The following is a 19,622-nucleotide window of genomic DNA, read 5'->3' as shown; positions in this document are numbered from 1 at the left end:
GCCGGGCAAATAACAATAAATAATCCAAATAATACATAGGCTACCGTATCTTTTTTTCTTCTCTACCTACTCTCCTCTCATTCATCTTCTCTCTCATACACATTCGCACTCTTCTTCTATTTTCTTAATAAATACGGTTAGTTACCTTATTACTTACTTACTTACCCCCCCAGCCCTGTTCTTTTTATTTTCCCCCTTCCTCGTTAAATAGCATTTCGTTTGAACGTGTAATTAGGTCAGTGGCACGCTCTTTACTTCCACTACCTACCCAATTTTTCCATTCTGGTCCAAATTATTATTTTGCACCAAACTCAAAGATTCTTTTCTGACTAGGTACACATTTTCCCCCTCTACCTCCACCCACCACCTCCTTCTATCTTTTTTTTATTTTATTTCTTCCCCTTTCCTTTACACGACAACATCAAAACATCAAAACAACAACACGACCAAGTCCACAATTAATTATTTTTTTTTCCCCTCCTGCACTTCTTACTTCTTACTACCGCATCTTCTAATCTTCAACTTCGCCGAAGCCTCGCATATCGTTTCTACTCAGTAGACCACTTGCCTGTCAATCATCATCGGTACCTATCGATACTCTAGGAATCAGCATCAACATCAAGATATACAAATCACACATACGTAAGTACCACCATAATAACAATCAAAACCACTTCAGCAACCGCCCGACCGAATTTTCCGTATTTCTACAGCTGTCCCTGTCCCTGTCCCTGTCCCTGTCCACCTTGCTTCCCGTCTCTGCCTTCTTTTTTCATCTTTCATAATATTCATCCATCCATCCATCCATCCGTTCTTCGATACCTAGCTAGGGTAGATACGCGCTACCTACATAGTGCGCATCAAAACACCACACACTCACACAATCTCTTACATCTTTTTCCACCCCTCTCCCTTTTTTTCTTCTCTTTCATCGTCTCCAAACTTTCCCACCGCCACGATTCCACTTTCTCAACTCCTACTCTCCGAAATTCTCTACACGATTCTACAGCATCTTGCTACATCTGTTTATCTGCAAATATTTGGTTCTACAAACGCGACCAGATAGACTAGTAAGTACACATACAGCACCTCACAAAAATGCAAGCTACAAGCACATGAGGGTAGACAGACAAGGTCGCGGCTATTGGCCGATGGAATAATTTACTTTCCCTTTTCTATCCCCATCTCCATCCCCATCCCGACCCTAACATCGTACATCGTACATTGATTCAACCTTACCCTGTCTGATGTCGGTGCATATAAGTATATAGTACCTACATCGCACGCACCTTCACAAGCTATTTTATCCGTGTGCCACCGTACCTTTTGAATGTACGTACGTCTACGCCTTTGCGCGCGCCCACATCTCACACTACAGTACGATGCTCTACACGTCTACTTTTCTCTCCCGTCCATCCACATACATATATGTACCTACTTACATATACCTACCTACATATACATAATATACACGTGTATATGTACGTTTATATGTAATTGTATGTGCGTATTGCACGTATATACGTGTATGTATCTGGTAAAGGGTCGATACCTAGGTACTTGTGTACTTTCATACGCCTTAGCACATACGTTACTTTGCGTTATTGAACCTTGAAGACAAGACACCTATTAGACCTATTAGACCTATTAAACCCTATTAAACAGAATCCACTTTCCTCCCATTCTAATCCACCCATCATCTATCTACCCGTCCAACCAATCCGTTCCGTCCAATCCATTCTCACCTTTTCTTCCCTCCACCCTTCCTACCTAGGTACCCTCCACCACCACTGCTACCTAGACCACCACGCTCCATTCGTACATGCATGATTCTACGCTAGACGGTAGACGCTAGAACACTAGAACAACCCGCGTATTACATAACTCTACACATAACTCTCTTCTACATGTACACAATTAACATAACACGCTCTACTTCTATACCTCTACCACTTTTTCACTCCTTCATACAAAACAACCACTTATTCAACGCGTTGTATCTTACACTTACATTACTCTAGACTCTTTACAAGACCCATTGTCGCGTTGTCCAGTCATGGATTCACCCGCAACCATGTCTCCGACGCGCGCCTTGTCGTCAGAGTCTAGTGTTGGCGCGGCTGCCGACACCTTCTCGAACGCCGCGTCGCTCAGCTCGACACCACCCACCACCATAGCCGACTCTATGAGTTTGGCTTCAGACACTTCTAAAGTCAATACTCCTACTGCCATTGGCCATCACAACGACCCTCTTGACGCGATGGACGTCGATACAACCTCCGAGGTAGCTGACTCTATTGTCGCGTCAGCTGAACCTCTTAACCTCCCTCAACTCCCTCAGCTTTCTCGACCTGCCGCGCAAACTACACCTAACACACCCCTCGTCACCCGTTCGCGTCGCGAGCGCCTCAGCGCGCCTGTTTACAACCTCGCCAAGTTAGCCGGCACCGCCATCCATGGCAAACGACGAGCCAAGGGTGACGATGTCTCTGACCGAAAGCGACGCGGCACCACTGCTCGCGAGACGCCAATTGCAAAGGAAGAGGACACGACTCCCGCTCCCGTGGCTCCCATTGCTCCTGTCGAATCGACGAATTCTAGCAAAGGCCCGAACCCGAAAGAGTCCACACCGTCTCGACGAATTTCTACACGTTCCTCAGTCCAAGAACAGGAAACATTGGCGAGTAGATTATCCACCCTGGGTAAACGAGGAAGAATGGCTGTCGAGAAGGGTGTAAGCAAGATGTCGCGTGAGCTACGACGATTACAAGACACGGACGAATTCGCAGGCATTGACAAGAAGCCCGTTGTCTATACGACTTGGGCCAACGGAAAGTACGTCACAGAAGAGGAGTTACAGCCTCCGCGAAAGAAAGTCAAGGTCACACCCGAAGCGCCAGCAGCTCCCGCGGCAGAGCCTGAGCCTGTGGTCGAGGAAGGACCCGTCCTTAAGAAGCGACGGGTTAAGAAATACCTTGACCGTGGTTTATACGCTGGTCAGGCACCTCCGGTGGATGTTTCTAAGGGCCTCACTCCAACCGAGAAGAAAAACCTGACCGAGCATCCTGAGCTGATGCCGACTGATAAGATCAACAAGACTATGCCTATGCCCATATATAATGGATTGCGCATGCTGATCCAGGGTCGAGATTTTAAGTTACCTTTTGACATTTGCAACCCTTTGCCGCCTGGGCAGCCGAAGCCAGATGAGTGGCGCAAGATCACCAAGAGTAAGTTTATTCATTTGGTTCGACAAAATATCATTTGTGATTCTGTTGAACTTGTTGAATTCCTGCCTTTATGAGTATTGGCTAACGATTGCTTAGATCGGTTCGTTGGTGACGCGGGAGCTTATTGGAAGAAGACTCCCCATTTCAAAGACTATCAGTCTAAGTGTGTGTGTACTCCGGAAGACGGTTGCGGTGAATCTTGCCAGAACCGAATCATGCTCTACGAGTGTGATGAGACCAATTGTAATGTTGGTTCGGATTTGTGCCAGAACCGTGCTTTTGCGCGATTGCAGGAGCGCATTAAAGAGGGCGGAAAGTACCGTGTCGGAGTTGAGGTAATCAAGACGGCGGAGAAGGGTTACGGCATTCGAGCCAACCGCTGTTTCGAGCCCAACCAAATCATTATGGAGTACACGGGTGAAATTATTACCGAGGAAGAGTGCGACCGCCGGATGACCGACAAGTATAAGGACAACCAGGTAAGCCGATGAAGTTTATATACAAGAGTCTTGAATGCATCTACTAATAAAACTTAGTGTTATTACTTGATGTCCTTTGATCAGAATATGATCATAGACGCAACGACTGGTAGTATCGCTCGTTTCGTCAATCACTCATGTTCGCCGAACTGCCGCATGATTAAATGGATCGTCTCAGGACAGCCCCGCATGGCTCTTTTTGCTGGTGATCGCCCCATTATGACAGGCGAAGAGCTTACGTACGACTACAATTTTGACCCTTTTTCGGCTAAGAACGTTCAGAAGTGTCTTTGTGGTAGTGCGAATTGCCGAGGCGTGCTTGGTCCTAAACCGAAGGAAGTGAAGCAGCCGAAGCCTCCGAGGGAAAGCCCGGATGCTACCAAGAAGGGTGCCAATGCAGGTAAGAGGAAGTTGAAGGACACCTCAAGAGATCACGATGACGACGGAGGAAGTGCTGCTAAGAAGCGCAAGGTGAAGACGCCAACGGGAGTTAAGGCACAAGACACTAGGCGCACCATCTCTGCTGCTAGCCTTCAGGCTGCTACTAAGGGTGCCGCCACGGCTATTAAGCGTACCGTTTCGACAATCTCAGTTAGCACTAAGGCGATGCTAGGATCGAAGTCATCTGCAGGTCACAAGACAGCGGCTGTTCGCAAGTCCAAGACGGTAGTTAAGACCTACAGCAAGGCGAAGATTCAGACGAAGCTCCCGGCAGCTTTCAGAACGAGTACTCGGCGACCGTCTTCGCGAAATTCAAGCCCGACGATTGTTGCCGCGGGTGCTGAGAGTGCGCGCATGGTGGAGGCTGGACCGTCTTCGCCTCTTAGCGAGGAGACGATGACGCCTCGAGACGACGATAGCGTAGATGAAGGTCAATCCGGCCTGGCATCTTCCGGAATTGTCGTCAATGCGAGGGAATCCGTGGGTCGAATTTAGCTTGTTTGCTTTTCAAGCAATGTCATAACCCATCGGTGGTTATCGAAAGCTAAATATCATTATCTAGGTAATATTCTGACCCATGGGGTTTCAAATGAAACCGCCATTGTTGTGCTAGAGTCGTTTAGTCCATCTATGATTAGACCGACTTAATCACGACTAAACTTATAGCTGATTTGGTGACGACATGAGTTCCCGAATCACGAGCGGTTACTATTTTGACCGGGCTGGACGGGTGGAGGGGGAGTCATTGAGGTCTTCGAGGGGCCATGACGGAAAGGAAAAACCCTGGCCATTGTGTATAATACCCGAAGAAGTTCGCCCCAGCATTCTTATTGGCGTAAGGCGCGATCGCATTTGCGCGGGCAGGCTGCACTTATTCTGTTTTTCTTTCTCATAGACGGCTGGGTGTTGATGGCCTTCCACCCGGATGAACGTGTGCCACCAAGGGGTGTTGAACGGTCTGCCGTTCTGCTATTTCTGTAACCAGTGTTTCGCAATCTCGAGCTGCTTTCAACAACTGCTATATTCTCATTTGTGGCAGGTCTTTTCATTGCCTTACTTGGTGACTTTATATTAAACTAATGTTCCACGTGATTTAGGCCTTAAAGGTTACGGTGAGTTACTTGCAATTATTGAATCAATGAATCTTACGCAACGCTAGTCTTTCGAAAGAGATGCCTTGAACCTAAATAGAAATGTCTGAATTAATATTAACATTATTAAAATAAGTATAGGAATACTTTGGTGTATAAGAGAATGATGGTGTTTAGGAGAGAGCTTAGCTAATAATACTAGTATTACGTAATGTGTATAAATTTCATCGGATATAAATAAAGCCGCCTCTTAGAGTCTTGACCGAAGGTTCTATTGAACATTGTGAGAAAATAGGAATCACCTAAGCTTGCTTCAAGAATCCTTTATCTTATAAGGTGTTTCTATGGAAAGGTGGAATCTAATAACACAATTATGTTAAAGGAAGGAAAAGGGGGTATTGATATGTTATGATGCTTTGTCAGCAGATACGATTATGTAACATGTGTATATTATCTCTGGTGGTATCTGCTTGCTGGGGGCGCTTACCATTGCTACAACTAAAAGGATGGTATAATGTGAGGAAAATCAGGAAGATATTGGCTGGTATGCCGCGCGTTCTTGAATACCAAGCCAGAACAATGACGCTGGGGATGACTACATTAGGCGGCGAGAGCAAAGCAGCTGATTCATATTTTGCGTGTAATGAGCATTGAAGGTGTATTGTTGTGGACTAGCAACAATAAAGTGGTCTAGAACTATCCAATCACTGTACCATCCACCCGCATAATGTTACCTGTACAAAGGGACTGTTTGCGTGGAGGTTTGAGGCTGTGCACATCTAATGATGCTGCACGACGAATCCTGCCTTAACTTCGCTTGGTGCACTTTAGGAAAAGAGGTAATTGGATAGAATTGTAGATTCAATATAGAGAGGATGCCCCCATGTAGCAATACACACCCCCGTATTTTCCCTATGTAATATGTATGAAGGTTGAGACGGGTTGAGAAACAAGAAGGCCCGATGATTTCCCATGCCAATTATATCTAACTTTCCAAGATTGGCTTAGAAAATTGTGGCAGTGTGGCGATTCGTTCGGGGTCCTTTTAAGTACCCCATGTGCCCAAAATAGCTGAGGATGGTACATTATGTAGATACTTGACAAGGTAATGGAAGCGCGAGTGTTCTAGGCAGGCGTAGATTGAGATAAAATCTCCAGGGCTATTCCTACTGCATAGCATATTATATGGGGATTCTTGGGGGATTGGTTTAGGTACCTAGGTAGTTAGGTAGACTCCTAATCCCGATATCTCTTAATTTTTTTTATTCTCTTCCTTTTTTTTTTTTTTTTCAACAACCAACAATAACGAATGCCTTTAATTCTCTCTTCCTTCTCACTTCCCCTAAAGATTCCCTCCCCCCTTCTCTTCCAATTGCGGCCTCCTAATTACGCCGAGGCTGAAACGCGACGTATCAGGTATGGTCCCATCCATCCCGTTCATTTGCCCAGTCATATACCAGGTAGGTATCCTCCCTCCGTCGTCACCCTGCAGCCCCCAAACCATCTAGTTCAACTACCCGGCGCCGTAACTCAAGCTGCATCTGCACTGAAATTCGCACTATAATTGCATCCAACCAAAAAAAGAAAAGAAAGAAAAAAAAAAAAAAAGATAATAATAAGACAGTTTCCCCAAAGCTAACAAAAATTAGTGAACGCCCAATTCTCTGCCTGGTTTTAAGGCTTAGCCCCCAATCAAGTGCGACGAAGACTTTCGAAGAGTTTAGGCTACAAGTCGCAGAAATATCTATCAATAATACACCTACTACACTTGCTCTACGACCATTATCCCCGAACTCGTTTCGACTTGCGTTTCAAACACAACATATAAGCGCATTTGAAGAGATAACTCACAAGTACAAGCTCCGATGAAGTCGCTCAAGATGAGCAAGGTGCTTGGCACCATAAGGAAGAAGAACTCTAGTAATGGTACGTCTGAACATAAGCTGCCTAATAGAAATTTTGCCAAAAAAAAAAAAAAAAAAAGGATTCTAGCATGCGCAAGCCCGCAAGTTTATCATATTATTACTTCTTACTAATACTACCTAAAGGTGTTGGCACGCCTACCGCTACTGAAGGCGAAGGCCCCGAGGCCACGGCGACACGTTGTGTAGTACGTTTGCGCCCATCAACTCCAATCCTTATGTCAACCTAACCGTCGCTTAGAAATCCTTCATCGAATCCGGTTCTAACCATGCTGGAGACGAAGTGCTATTCCTGCCCCCTATCGTCGATGCCGCCGAATCATCCCCCGCAGCCGCTGCGGAATGCGCGCGCCTTATCCGAAAATATCTAAAGAGGGACTATTGGACGAAACCTTCATACCAATACAATGCCATCATGCTCATTCGCATCCTCGCCGATAACCCAGGTCAGACATTCACGAGAAATGTCGACCAAAAGTTTGCGGACACCGCAAAAGAGTTGTTGAGACACGTTCGCGATCCAAGTGTGCGCCAGATGATGATGGAAACATTAGATTCTTTTGAAAACACCAAAGCATACGACGAAGGCCTGAGTATAATAATCGATATGTGGAAGAAAGAGAAGGAGAGGGCGCAGAAGCAATTCGGAGTATGTTGGAACTATTCTTCTGGTTCTTTTCTTGTTCGCTGGAATCGTCTGTGCTAATATCTGACAACTAGGGACGTACCCCTCAGCCCCCAATGCCACGTACGATGAACGCGCCCCCATTCGATGCGCATTCCCAAAATTATTTCGCGCGAAGCCATTCGAATCGCAAACTCCCAAATCCTGTCGAACTAGCTAGTAGGTTAGAGGAAGCGCGGACGTCTGCGAAATTACTGCAACAAGTAGTTACGAATACCCCACCTGTCGAGGTACTCAGCAATGATCTGATCAAGGAGTTCGCCGATCGATGTACAAGCGCAAGCCGGAGTATACAGATGTATATGACCGCTGAAGACCCGGCACCCGATAATGACACCATGGAGAGCTTGATTGATGCCAACGAACAACTTCAGGCATCGCTGAGCTTACATCAAAGAGCCATGCTGAACGCGAGAAAGCTCGTAGCTGTTATGGACCCTCAGTCCCAATCCCAATCTCAGCCCCGGCCGTCCCAGTCTCTAGACCCTGTGAGTCCGGTAGAGTCTGATAGAAACAGCAATGGACTGGAACCCCCGCCCGTCCCGGCTCGAAAACCGAACGGCAAAGGTAAAGAAAGGGAATACGAGCCTGCTGTGGCGGGGCCGTCAAGGACACATACACCTATTGGTGAAACCGAGGACGATCCCTTTAGGGACCCCGAGCCGGAGCCCTCAGGATCGAGGTCTCATGCAGCCGGCGGTTCGAGCACTGGCGGTGGGGCGTATCTTGACGAGCCTCGGTTAGCTTTCGAACCTTTTCACCCAGGCTTTGAGAGCACGCCAAGCTATATGGACAGGCAGGAAAGCGCTCTCGGGAAAGAGGCCATGCATGGAGCTGGAGGCGCCGCATCTGACGCCCGACACTCGCGGGATGATGACGATGATAGCGATTATGACGCCACGCCCCAGAAACAGAAAGAGCCAATTTACCGATACTAATTGGGCCTACAGGAATGGTCTGTACATCTGCATCCTTAAGGCTCAAAGTTCGGAAGTTAGGGGTATGCTCGGCGGGTTTAATTTGTTAAAATGGCGGTGGCACGGCTGAAGCAGTCATGAAGTTCACGTATGAGTCGCCTGGGCTTACGTCGAATTGTTGATGTTAACATTCTTTTTTTCTTCTAAACGAGATTCCCCCAAATGTCAGAATTATTGTTTATTGTTCTCGCATATTTCAAAAAGTTGTTGGCCATTTTTGATGTCTACTCACCCTCGTGATAATGAAAGGTTCCCACTACCCATAGTAAAACATTCGCAACTTCGAAATCAAGTTATTATTGAATGATAAATTCGTGAAGGGACTTAGCGTTTATATGCGTAACGGACTCGAGGTTGAAGTATCGGGGATTTCGTTGTTATGTATTCTGGAGTATAGCTTTGACTATTACGGCCGAGACTATTTGTTGCAGCGCCGAGGTCGGAGTGAATACAGCCAAGGAATTGATATTCTTCGACAGTCTGCTTCAGCTTTAAACAGCTATTCCGATACCCTCAGGGGATATTGTAAGTTTATCTTAGCGCATGAACGCATGCCACGATCTGGGTCTTCCTGTATGAGATGAGTCTCATTTGAATCCTTTGTTTTTAGTTTCCAGCTTACAGCAGTACGAAGAACCTTGCATCTGATTCTCCAGGAATACCATGATAATGGGAAGCCAAGAGTTATTTTGTTCTTTCCCTTCCACTCTCCACCAATATGTTCGGCTTCGTTAGAACTTGCCTTCGTGACTATAGTGGCCCGGTTTTGACACGCCACATGTGTGGAATACGGCAGACCGTCTGTAAGTCTAGTTGTTTGACGTGTTCGACGGCGTAGAATCGGCGCAAAACTAAAAGTTCACGGTGTGGACTCAATTTCTTTGTAGTTTCTCAGCTTTATTATAACTGCCAAAGCCGTCGGTTATACCTACTCCCATCTCTAATGGCTTATAAATAAGATATAGTTTACACCGATCAGAGGAATGGACTTTAGTGCGCATAAGTTTAAGAACGGAATCCGTCGATCGATATTTCAATTAGCAAAACTTGCTCCGACGATTGGAATGGCGCCGGGTGTTACATAGTAGGAGTATATTACTCATCAAAACAGAAAGGGCTCCCTTGCTTACTAAACGTAAGATTTAAAATTAAAGAATCACAATTCCATGTTACTCGCGATTACTATAGAGGTTCCATGGGCATTAACGGGATGATATAATATCCAATGTTCCAAGGTTATTAGTATATACCTAGGTTACTAGTAACAAGTTGCTTTGTTACGGAGTTAATATTATATACGTCTCCCCACAAGGCAGGTGGGTCTTTAAATTCAAAGTTGCGATTGGACGATGCGGCCAGAGCCGAACAAACCCTTACAGTGGATCCTAGGGTCCGGTCAGGTACTTCATCCGCGTATAGCATTTTCCAAAGAACACCAAAGTATCCTAGTACTACCCACTTACCGCTTCGATTCGTCCGATCCAACAAGTGCTAGCTCCCGATCTTGAGGGGCGGTTCATTATCGAGCTAACAACTACTCGGATTCGTTTATTTCGTATTTTTTATGCCGGATTACATGGATATATAAAAAACATATCCATACATGTAAGTGTGAGTGACTTGTTATAGGTACTTGTATATGAATGCCCCACCTTCAATTTCCTAATAGGGCAACTGACACAGATGCTGCGCACAGATGAATGCCATTCTCTTGGGTTACTTTGACTATAACATGGGAAGGATTAACAGGAATAGGCATATGTGTGTAGACTCACTCAAGCATGGCAATAATAATTTTGTAGATGGGGAAATATATAATACATCGTAGCCAAAAGAGCGGGCGGAATTAAGTACTGTAGAGTTCAAAAGTACATACCTAGGTACTTAATGCAGCTCTAAATCCATGTACTTCCACGTGTGAGCGAGAAGCAAGCGGGGTTCGGATCAGCCCCGACACCAGTGGCTGCGCGTGGCGGGCAACATGTATTGGGAACACAAACGCTAGTTAGCGTCATGTGGGGTCGCCTTTTTGGGCGAATCTTGCGAACTTCACGTGTTGCTCTATAATAACTTTTTTTCCTTAATTTTTTATTTTTTTACTTTTATTAATTCCCTCTTCTAGACTTTGACTTGACACACAAAACATCCTACTCCGGTAATTAGTAAACCAATATCAACCCTGTAAAAATGGAAACTCGGGTCGAGACATGGGATGGAATATTCCCAACTGGTTTACTGGTTTACACCGCTGAAAATACCACCAATACGAGGAATGATCATCTACTTCAGATGAACTCCTCTTGGCTTTGGATTCTACCTAGCGTCAACCGGTTCAAACGTCATGGTGTATTAGACGAAATGCTATGTTTCATTTCACTTCTCCTTCTCCTCTGTCCCCATAGCTGGATCCACCGGCCCGTCTGTTCTTCATGCCACACAGCGGGAATCCATCTTGAAGAGGGGCAAAGGGGTCCAATATCTCGGACCAACCACTATGCCCATCCTGCAGATAGATAATATGAACCTGCCGCTTGTGGCGCGTAATCTACATCCCTTCCGTCATTTCGTATTACGCATTCGTTATTTTACCCAAATGTGGTTTAGCGATCACCCTCAACTGACATGTCCAGCTCGAGGCTAAAAACCGCCTCAGCCAGCCTTTTATTATTAGCTTGTTCATCTAATATATTTGACTTGTCATTTATATGCCAAAGAGGTAGATGTTGGCTGCTAGTGCTAGCTTCGTGTCACCTGTCATCTCATTGTTTAATATCTCGAACCCCATAGTTAGCTTCTTATTACGTTGACCAACTTACGCTATTGCTGAATGGGAGTTGACGACCCGAGTTTGATAACAAGAGGAAGCCACCGTGCTCTTTCTACCCCGTTTCATATTCACATCGCCCATCATGACCCAGGTTCTGTGCCAAACCCGTCCGATATACCTATCTACCAAGCCTCTAAAACTCTATCGTCATGTTGGTGGACTCATGGAGACGGAAAGAACTACATATTATTCTACGCAAACATTATCACTTGCTGATCTTAGTACTGAGTTGCTAGCTCTCGTATTCCAACAGGTATGTATCCACCCTTACACTTACAATTACAGCTTATGAGACCTTGTTATTGACAATTTCTGTTCATAGCTACGGGATATCGACTCTCGAGCTCTTGCTAGTGCTCGTCAGCTTTCGAGACGTTTTGAAGCCATCGTTACACCTATCCAATTTGAAACCGTACGTCTTAACGAATACATAATAGCCACCCAGACCGAGACGTACTTCCCCCGACTTCTTCGGAATTTGTCCTCGTTTACTAGGAATGTCGAAGCAAGGAGTGACCTAGACCCGATAAATACTCGGAAGGTTTTAGGTCAAATACAGCGGCTCTCGACGTTACGGTAACTACCCATATTTCCTATTTCCTTTTTTCCCTTCTTGGACATGTAATATTGAGTATATTAAATAGATGGCGTTTTATCGGAAACGACCCTTTTTCAAGGTTTTTCTCGGTACCATCTGACATCCTGAGTCCACATCACATCGGTATGGGCAGAGTTAGACTATATGTCGAAGGCTTACCACTACAAGACTTTGATGACGGTTCGTATGACATTTACCTACGAGGTATTCCCGCGAGTAATCTTGTTTCTCTAAAGATGACAAGTCCTACGCCACCACTCACAAGCAGACTTGAATCATTGAAAAGACTACTCCTTGAAAGTCGGCAAATAAAGACTTTTCATTATAATGATAAAGGCCAGGGATCCCGGTTCTCCTTCAGAGGAAATGAACGCCTACCAGCTTTCGAAGAACTCTCGCTTCGGTCGTATGACTGGAATCATTCGCCCGATACTGTCCGAAGACATTGGAATTTCTCGAGGCTAAGACGGCTGGCTCTCATAGATGTACCTATGTTTCAGTTTCTCAACTCAGTGCCCTTCTCGGAGTTTCACCAATTGCATACATTACATTGCGAAGACCACAGTACACACTTACCAGACCAGCGTCAGGAAGGGACAAGAGACCTATATAGGTTAATCCAACAGATCCGGGCTCTCAAAACGATTAAGATTACCTGCCATACCAACCTCTTCCCTATAGATGGACTGCTCCGTCACGCTGATTCACTTCGGGATTTGAAATTCCGTGATTACACGGGTTTTAGTGACGAAAGGCAACGCTGTCCCACAATGCGAATAGAGGATCTTTCGCTCCTCTCTCACAATCTCGTTCATCTCCATACGCTCGAATTAGACATGGATGCGGCCTTTTGCGACCCCTCCTCATTTCTTTATGCGCTATGTGGCTTCCCTCAACTTGAAATTCTTGTTCTACACACACAGACCGTCCTACAAGTATTTGAAGACGTTGGTGAAGCAGATCTAGATTATGATGCTGCCATGAGTATCTTCTCGACTCTGATAAGTGGCAAGCGGGGCGGGACGTGGAGGAGTATCACGGTCAACGTCGGTGGGTGGAAACCGGCTATGGTCCGCCGGACTAGCGCGGCATGGAGAGAGCAGAATCGACGTGGTGTTTATGCTGAGAGGTGCTTCGCGTGCGAGAAGCATATGGAGACCGGTGAGATGAGGGTTCGGGAGGAGAGGGGTGTGGATAACTATAGCTAGAGAAATCAGGGTGGAAGTAAAAGGGCAAGGACTTTTGACCTTGTAATGGATAACGAATGGATAACGATGGATACCTCAATGAATTAATTAATCCTGAACTAATCGTACTCATGTTTTCATCTTATTGAGTCCTAAATGCTGGACTAAACGCCTGTCTACCTTATGAGACTAGAAAAGCTATCACGTATAATTAGCTGAAGATTGAAAGGCACTTCCATACCCAAGGGTCTGATGATTTCCATTTACTGGTAAGCTATAGAGGGCTCTTCGTCCCTCCATAGAGCATATTCTCTTACTGTTTTAAGAATGTATCCTATCAACCTCTCCTCACCCCAGAATCGCGAGTGTTCTCGTTATAGTAATCGATTCGTACTCGGTTCTAATGCGAAACAATCAATTCTATGATTATTATTGAACCTTAACAGGAGATTACTAACTCCTTGATCGAAGTCGATACTGCTACGCCAACATCTAACTAGTGGTTATCGCGGTCCTACCAATTCTTTATATGTCAAGTAGATTGCAGGGACTCATAAACATTAGTCTGATACCAATAAACCCTCTAGTAACACAAGTTGATATTCTTCACATTATGATGAGTTACCGCTCCGAAGTCCTACACAGTAGAGGACTTTTAACACTAAAAGACGAAAGAGCTATACGCGAAGACAATAGTAACCATAAAGACAGTCACATGTGAGACTTATGGAAGGTGATATTGTTATAACGCAACTAGGTAGACTGCGAGTATCAGAGTTTGTCAACCGTCATACTAATACTACCTAGGTACTGTTTCTAATTACTAACTAGGAATTGATAATTTATCAACCCATAGAGCGATGCTACATCTCAAGGTTGTTCGAATGCAATGTTCTTAGACATTCTCGCTGTTTAAGAAACGACATTCGCTCTTAAGTAGGGAGCTCTTAGTGATGAGGTGAGGAGGTACGGCGACAATATATCGCTATTGATTTGTAAACGGCATCATTTAGCCCTCCGATTACATCATTGGAATTATAGTCTATAGGACCCCAAGACTTCACAATTATGTTAACATACAATACAGGCTATTTAGATGGTATATTATTTAGAAGGGCGTCTGGATACTTTAACTGCCGTGAATGAATAAGTGATGCTGGCTCCTCAACAAGAGTCAAATGATCTCTCAAATGATCTCCGAGCGATAGAACATGTGAAATCACGCCGCTTTCTCTCCTCTAGCTAGGAATACTTCTCTCCTTAGAGGCTCCGCCTCCCCATGGACACACTGACCGGGCGAAATACCGGAGCCAAGTACCTCAAGAGAGAATCCTTTCCCAGCGCCAGCGCGTTCGAACATCGACCGGACTCTTTCTTCGGACAAGCCGTGGTGCAGGACCGAGTTACCGCCGTGTCCATGCCAAGGCCCGTGCGGAAGGAAATCCCAAACCAATAGCACGCCACCGGGGCGCAGACGTTGGACTAGACGTTCGGCGGCCAGCTCCGGGTCCGCGAAGTGGTGCAGCCCACCGCCCACGGTCGCCACATCGAAGCCGAAGAAACGGGAGTCCGAAAGTTCCGCCGGTTGCGGCTCATCTGCCACTATGAGGTCACCTACTACGGCGTGCATCTCGTCGCGAGATAAGCCCTATTAAGGTTTAGTCCTCTCATCCATCCAGACGAGTTGTATAGGTAATAGGCCTATAAGATGTCATGATTGAAGAGAAGCAGGGGGATAGGGTGTCGGAGTATACAGGTAGCATTCGTTGAGCTAATCTAAATAATATGAAAGAGGCCATGTATAGACGGCGATTCGTTGGTATTGTATCTTACCTGATTTTCAGCACGAGAGTTGTAGGCCGCAACCATACCCTCTGATATATCGATACCGAGACATTGCGTAGTGTAAGGAACCAGGGCCTACCAGAATCGATTAGGAAATATATCAACAAAGGATGGATTTTCAGGTAGGATGGAAAAACGCTCACCCTTGACATCATGCCGGTACCACAAGCATAGTCTAACAACCTAACCTCCTTCTTAGCCTTGGCGGGTCCGAATTCCTCTTCGGGTCTATTCGTATCTTCATCCGCATCCTCGACGCTATCGTCGTCGGTGTCATCGTTAACGGCCCAATCAACTCCAATCCAATCTAACCTAGCTTGGATTTCTTTGGTTAGGCGCTCGTTAAGCTTGCTATGCCGGGAGTCGTACGTTGACGCCTCTTCGCTGCAGATACATCTTGTTTAGCTTCAGTTCTACACCCCAGCTCCATTTAGGCTAGCTAGTCATGCTGCGCCGTACCGCGCCGTGCCGCATTGATCATTCCACAGTAGGACACTACCAGATGAGGATTACGCGACTTAGGTGATCTCTCCTCCCAGGGTAAAGTGCAGTGAGATTAAGCCAAGGGAATAGAAGAAGGACATGGATTCATGTGATAGCTATGCTCACAATATTCCCTTGGTCTTGTAGTAAAAAGTAGGACTGGCCCGCTTCCTCATCTGTTACGCCCTGGCCAAGAAAAACCTCCGTCGGGTTGATGCCCCATTGTCCATAGTGTAGAGGTACATTAAATTTGCTCTTCTTCGATGCGTCGCAATGAGCTAGTTATTGACATGCACTTGATGCCAAACTGGAACGAGCTGTAACGCCCAAGTGTAGATGAGATCATCCAAAAAAGACAAACAATATCTGCAAAATAGGGAAGGAGGAGAATGCGGGTAACGAATCAGATCAGAGTGGAATAAGGATCCAGCTTACTTGAAGTGTATCCTGTTGATCTCGGCCATTCCGTTGTTTCGAGCTGAATAATCTGTGAGATCGTCGGATCTTCCTTTGTTGTCTCAGCCGCCAGTCTTTACAATAATGTCTTGAAGTGCAAGCAATTCCATTCGGTATCTCCAACAATTTTCCTTCTACTAACTATTCGGCGTACTCTCTTCAAGTATGCGTCGCCGGAGACATATCGCTAACTTCTTGGATACTTTGGGGGATTGTTTTTTTTCCACTTTCGTTTTGGTGATTGATTAGGTACTTACCATACCTAGCTAGGTACCTAGTGTCGGACTCCATAGCGGGACCTCGGGGTTTAGCGCCTAAGAGTCTAGGCGTGTAATTAGTGATTGGATAGGTACTCCCTAAAGTAGGTACCTACCTAGGGTACCTTATGTAGGGATAGGCACGGTAAACATCGTAACCACCTACCTTCTTAGCACTCTTCTAGCATAGCAGATTTTCCCTTTTTGGCATATGACGAGACTCGACAATTACGGTAATGTTCACCGCCTCGATATCATCGTACAGTTTTATGGTACCTACCGTACGCACTAAAACGGGCTAATCGGGAGAGGCGGTTGCGGGAAGGATACACGGCACGCAACGACGGGCTCGATCATTGCAACGATGAAAAGCAATAAAAACTGGAGCCGATGGGCCGCGAAATCGTGGAGAGTTGAAGCGTGTACAATAGGTCCCTTGTCGGTCGTACATGATCCCATGCCTTGCATGGTCCAAATGGATCTTCTTCCCATTAATCCCTTAACCCCCCCCCCCCCCCGGCGGGCGCGCTTCGGACAGTGCCTCCCGCAGGTGCATTGGTTCTTTGGGTGTCACGGATAGGACGTGTACTACCACGTTATCCATTCCGTCGGCATATTAGTGTGCGATGAGTCATGAAATCTTTTTTTTTCTTTCCTTTCCAGGGCGTGTTGTTGGAGTCTAGGTGGTTTGACCCATACATCGCACATACTTATGTAGATATACGCCTGTGCCTATGTGCCTATGCAAGTGGATCTGCAAACTTCGCAGCGGACCGCAGACGGCCAGAGTCACCAGAGGAAGTGCATATGTATCCAGGTATGCAAATATGCATGATGTGTAGTAGTAGTACCTTAGGTAGGTAGTAGCAAAGCCTACTACCATAGTTGCGGCATGGCCCTTTTTTTAATATCTGGACTGGGTGGGTGTAGCATAAACGTATACTACATACACGGGTCCAAAGCAAAGGCGAATCTGGGTCCGACCTTTTAGGTGGCCTGGCGGCAAGGGACCGGGCGTCGACAATACGCGGCGATTTTGAACAAAAAGACGCAGGACGTATGTACGGCGTCACGGGCGTCTGCAAGGTGAAGAAAACGGAAGTGCGTCCGCGATAAGCAGTGGGGTGGACGTAGTGTAAGAGATGCCACCGACGCGCATTGCGCATGTCGCATGGATGGTATCAGTTCGTTGGACTGCTATGCGTCTTTTTTAAATTCCCCTGTGACGGCGACTGCAGAGACAAACGGCCGAAAGGCCAGAAGGAGAATCGCCTCGACGGCCATGGCGGACCTTGTTTTTCAGGTTTTTTGTGTAATGGATGTGCTTTGGGCATCGACCAGCGCTTCTTGGCCGGGTCTCTGCACTGCTGCAAGTTGTCAGCCTGCATGTTCGGGTAAAATGCACGAGGGATGGGCTATAGCAGGTCTTTCTAAGCGTAGCATTTCCAGTGAGCTGAATTCATTGGGAACCAGTCGTAGTAATTCTTGCCGCCCGGCAGCAAGGGAATGGACACACACACGGGGTAGAGACACGCGAGATGGATGAATGTAAAGGTTGGGATGGTACCGTATGTATCATGTATTATGTATATTATGTAGATGAAAAGGATGGATGGATTAATTAATTGATTAATTGATTAATTGATTGGTACTCCATGTATATATATGTGTATGTTGTATGGCTGGATGTGCATGGGTAAGAGGAGAGGGATGTTGTATCATTGATGTATGTAGGTTGTAGCCCTGAAGGTAAGAAATGACGATGAAACCTTTTTAAATCATATATTTTCCTTTATACCCGGATTGATTATTCCAGGCATTTTGAAATAATAGGTAGTAACAACCGGGGTCACCTACCTACCTAGGTGTAGGAAGAAAAAAAAAAAAAGGTTCGTTCGTTAGGTAGTAAGTGACGTGACAGATCTTTAAAGTTTCATGTATTGTGGGAAGGCACAATGAAATCTTAATGGATGTATGTACGTACCCGGGTACCGTCTGTACTCTCCCCTAAGCAGCACTTGAGCTTACGTATACATATGTACGCGCCTGCCTGCCTGCCTGCCTAGGTACATGCCTTACCTAACTTTCAAATATGTGTGTGTACACCCATACGAGGTACATACACATGTACATATTAATATTCGTGTTTGGTCCTTGTAATTGCTACCTTTACTTACGCACATATGGGGAGTAAAATAATCATTTGGAAGTCTTATTATTGCTATAACCTTAGGACTATATGGCAATTTCTGTGATACGGTAGTGCTCTCTATGTTACCTACGTACCTGTCCATATTGAGTAGCTCCGTATGACAGACGCCGCGGCAGTTTGACAGCTAACGGGCAGGCAAGAGGCAAGCGCGCAGTCGAACAGACGAGGAGGCGTGTTCGACGAGATCTAACATGTGGGACCCTAGGGAATTCATACATCCATGGATGTGAGTACCTTCTTCATATTTCCGTACATATACCTACATACATGTAGGTAAGTCCTTATATCGAGTTTGTGAACGTACATGGGATACTAATAGAGCGATATGAAGCCCGGTACTACACTGTGGATTTTCAGCTACCTACTGGCATACGCTTTTGTATGAGTGTAACTCATCTAGACAAAAAGTACGATCCGATACAACCCTTGACATATATATATTCCATAATAGGTCTTTACGCTTCATATTTATAATAAATAGTCTGGTACAAGTTTGCAATTATTTGGCTAAAAAGAAACCCCCCAAATCTCACCGCTGATTCTCCACGCTGCTATTTACGTAGGATCGGCTTGGAGTTTATTGACTGCCTCATACTCAAATACCATCACAGGTGTGATTATTAACTATAATACACTGGCATATATTTCGAAACCGCCTCGAGTCAATGACGAGCTCTAGCCGGCTATTAATGGGGAAAACGCAAGTCATTACGTGGCGTTGCGACTTCGCGTGACCACGTAGCTACTGTGAGACGCCCACGGGGGTCACATACGAAGCGCTTGCAGTTGGCTTCGCTCCAGATTGCCTACCTGCGCCTATAAGCTTGAAAACTTGCCATTAGCCCAAATCCCATTGCTAAGCATGGCAATGTGGATTTTTGGACCCATGGGAAAGCTTGCCGAGGCTGGGCTTGTCAAACTAAACTCTCATA

General features: G+C 45.8%; 5 protein-coding genes across 5 annotated transcripts; 4 read left to right on the top strand and 1 right to left on the bottom strand.

Annotated features, from left to right (window-relative positions):
• Positions 1-1,474: 1,474 nt before the first annotated feature.
• F4822DRAFT_389960 (SET domain-containing protein) lies at positions 1,475-4,772 on the top strand. Its single transcript, XM_051457023.1, has 3 exons — positions 1,475-3,230; positions 3,327-3,709; positions 3,767-4,772. The coding sequence occupies exons 1-3, from the start codon at positions 2,057-2,059 to the stop codon at positions 4,643-4,645; spliced, it is 2,436 nt and encodes an 811-aa protein (XP_051317969.1). The 5' UTR covers positions 1,475-2,056; the 3' UTR covers positions 4,646-4,772.
• A 554-nt stretch (positions 4,773-5,326) lies between these two features.
• Positions 5,327-6,429, top strand: F4822DRAFT_389954 (uncharacterized protein). Its single transcript, XM_051457022.1, has one exon. It carries the CDS (start codon positions 5,650-5,652, stop codon positions 5,893-5,895), a length of 246 nt encoding a protein of 81 aa, XP_051317968.1. The 5' UTR covers positions 5,327-5,649; the 3' UTR covers positions 5,896-6,429.
• Positions 6,430-6,956: 527 nt separating this feature from the next.
• F4822DRAFT_118809 (uncharacterized protein) lies at positions 6,957-8,866 on the top strand. The gene is made up of 4 exons (XM_051452569.1): positions 6,957-7,167; positions 7,290-7,351; positions 7,405-7,812; positions 7,884-8,866. The coding sequence occupies exons 1-4, from the start codon at positions 7,107-7,109 to the stop codon at positions 8,784-8,786; spliced, it is 1,434 nt and encodes a 477-aa protein (XP_051317967.1). The 5' UTR covers positions 6,957-7,106; the 3' UTR covers positions 8,787-8,866.
• Positions 8,867-11,734: 2,868 nt separating this feature from the next.
• F4822DRAFT_425403 (uncharacterized protein) lies at positions 11,735-13,458 on the top strand (the record flags this gene model as incomplete). Its single annotated transcript, XM_051460327.1, has 3 exons — positions 11,735-11,905; positions 11,975-12,228; positions 12,297-13,458. The coding sequence occupies 3 exons, from the start codon at positions 11,735-11,737 to the stop codon at positions 13,456-13,458; spliced, it is 1,587 nt and encodes a 528-aa protein (XP_051317966.1).
• A 941-nt stretch (positions 13,459-14,399) lies between these two features.
• F4822DRAFT_389943 (S-adenosyl-L-methionine-dependent methyltransferase) lies at positions 14,400-16,959 on the bottom strand. The gene is made up of 4 exons (XM_051457021.1): positions 16,201-16,959; positions 15,426-15,666; positions 15,271-15,357; positions 14,400-15,085 (listed from the first exon to the last, which is right to left on the bottom strand). The coding sequence occupies exons 1-4, from the start codon at positions 16,227-16,229 to the stop codon at positions 14,657-14,659; spliced, it is 786 nt and encodes a 261-aa protein (XP_051317965.1). The 5' UTR covers positions 16,230-16,959; the 3' UTR covers positions 14,400-14,656.
• Between the last annotated feature and the right edge of the window lie 2,663 nt (positions 16,960-19,622).

This window comes from Hypoxylon trugodes, assembly GCF_022578975.1.
Source record: "Hypoxylon trugodes strain CBS 135444 unplaced genomic scaffold F4822scaffold_2, whole genome shotgun sequence".
In the NCBI taxonomy this organism is placed as follows: domain Eukaryota; kingdom Fungi; phylum Ascomycota; class Sordariomycetes; order Xylariales; family Hypoxylaceae; genus Hypoxylon; species Hypoxylon trugodes.
This window is presented reverse-complemented; position numbering and strand designations above follow the sequence as displayed.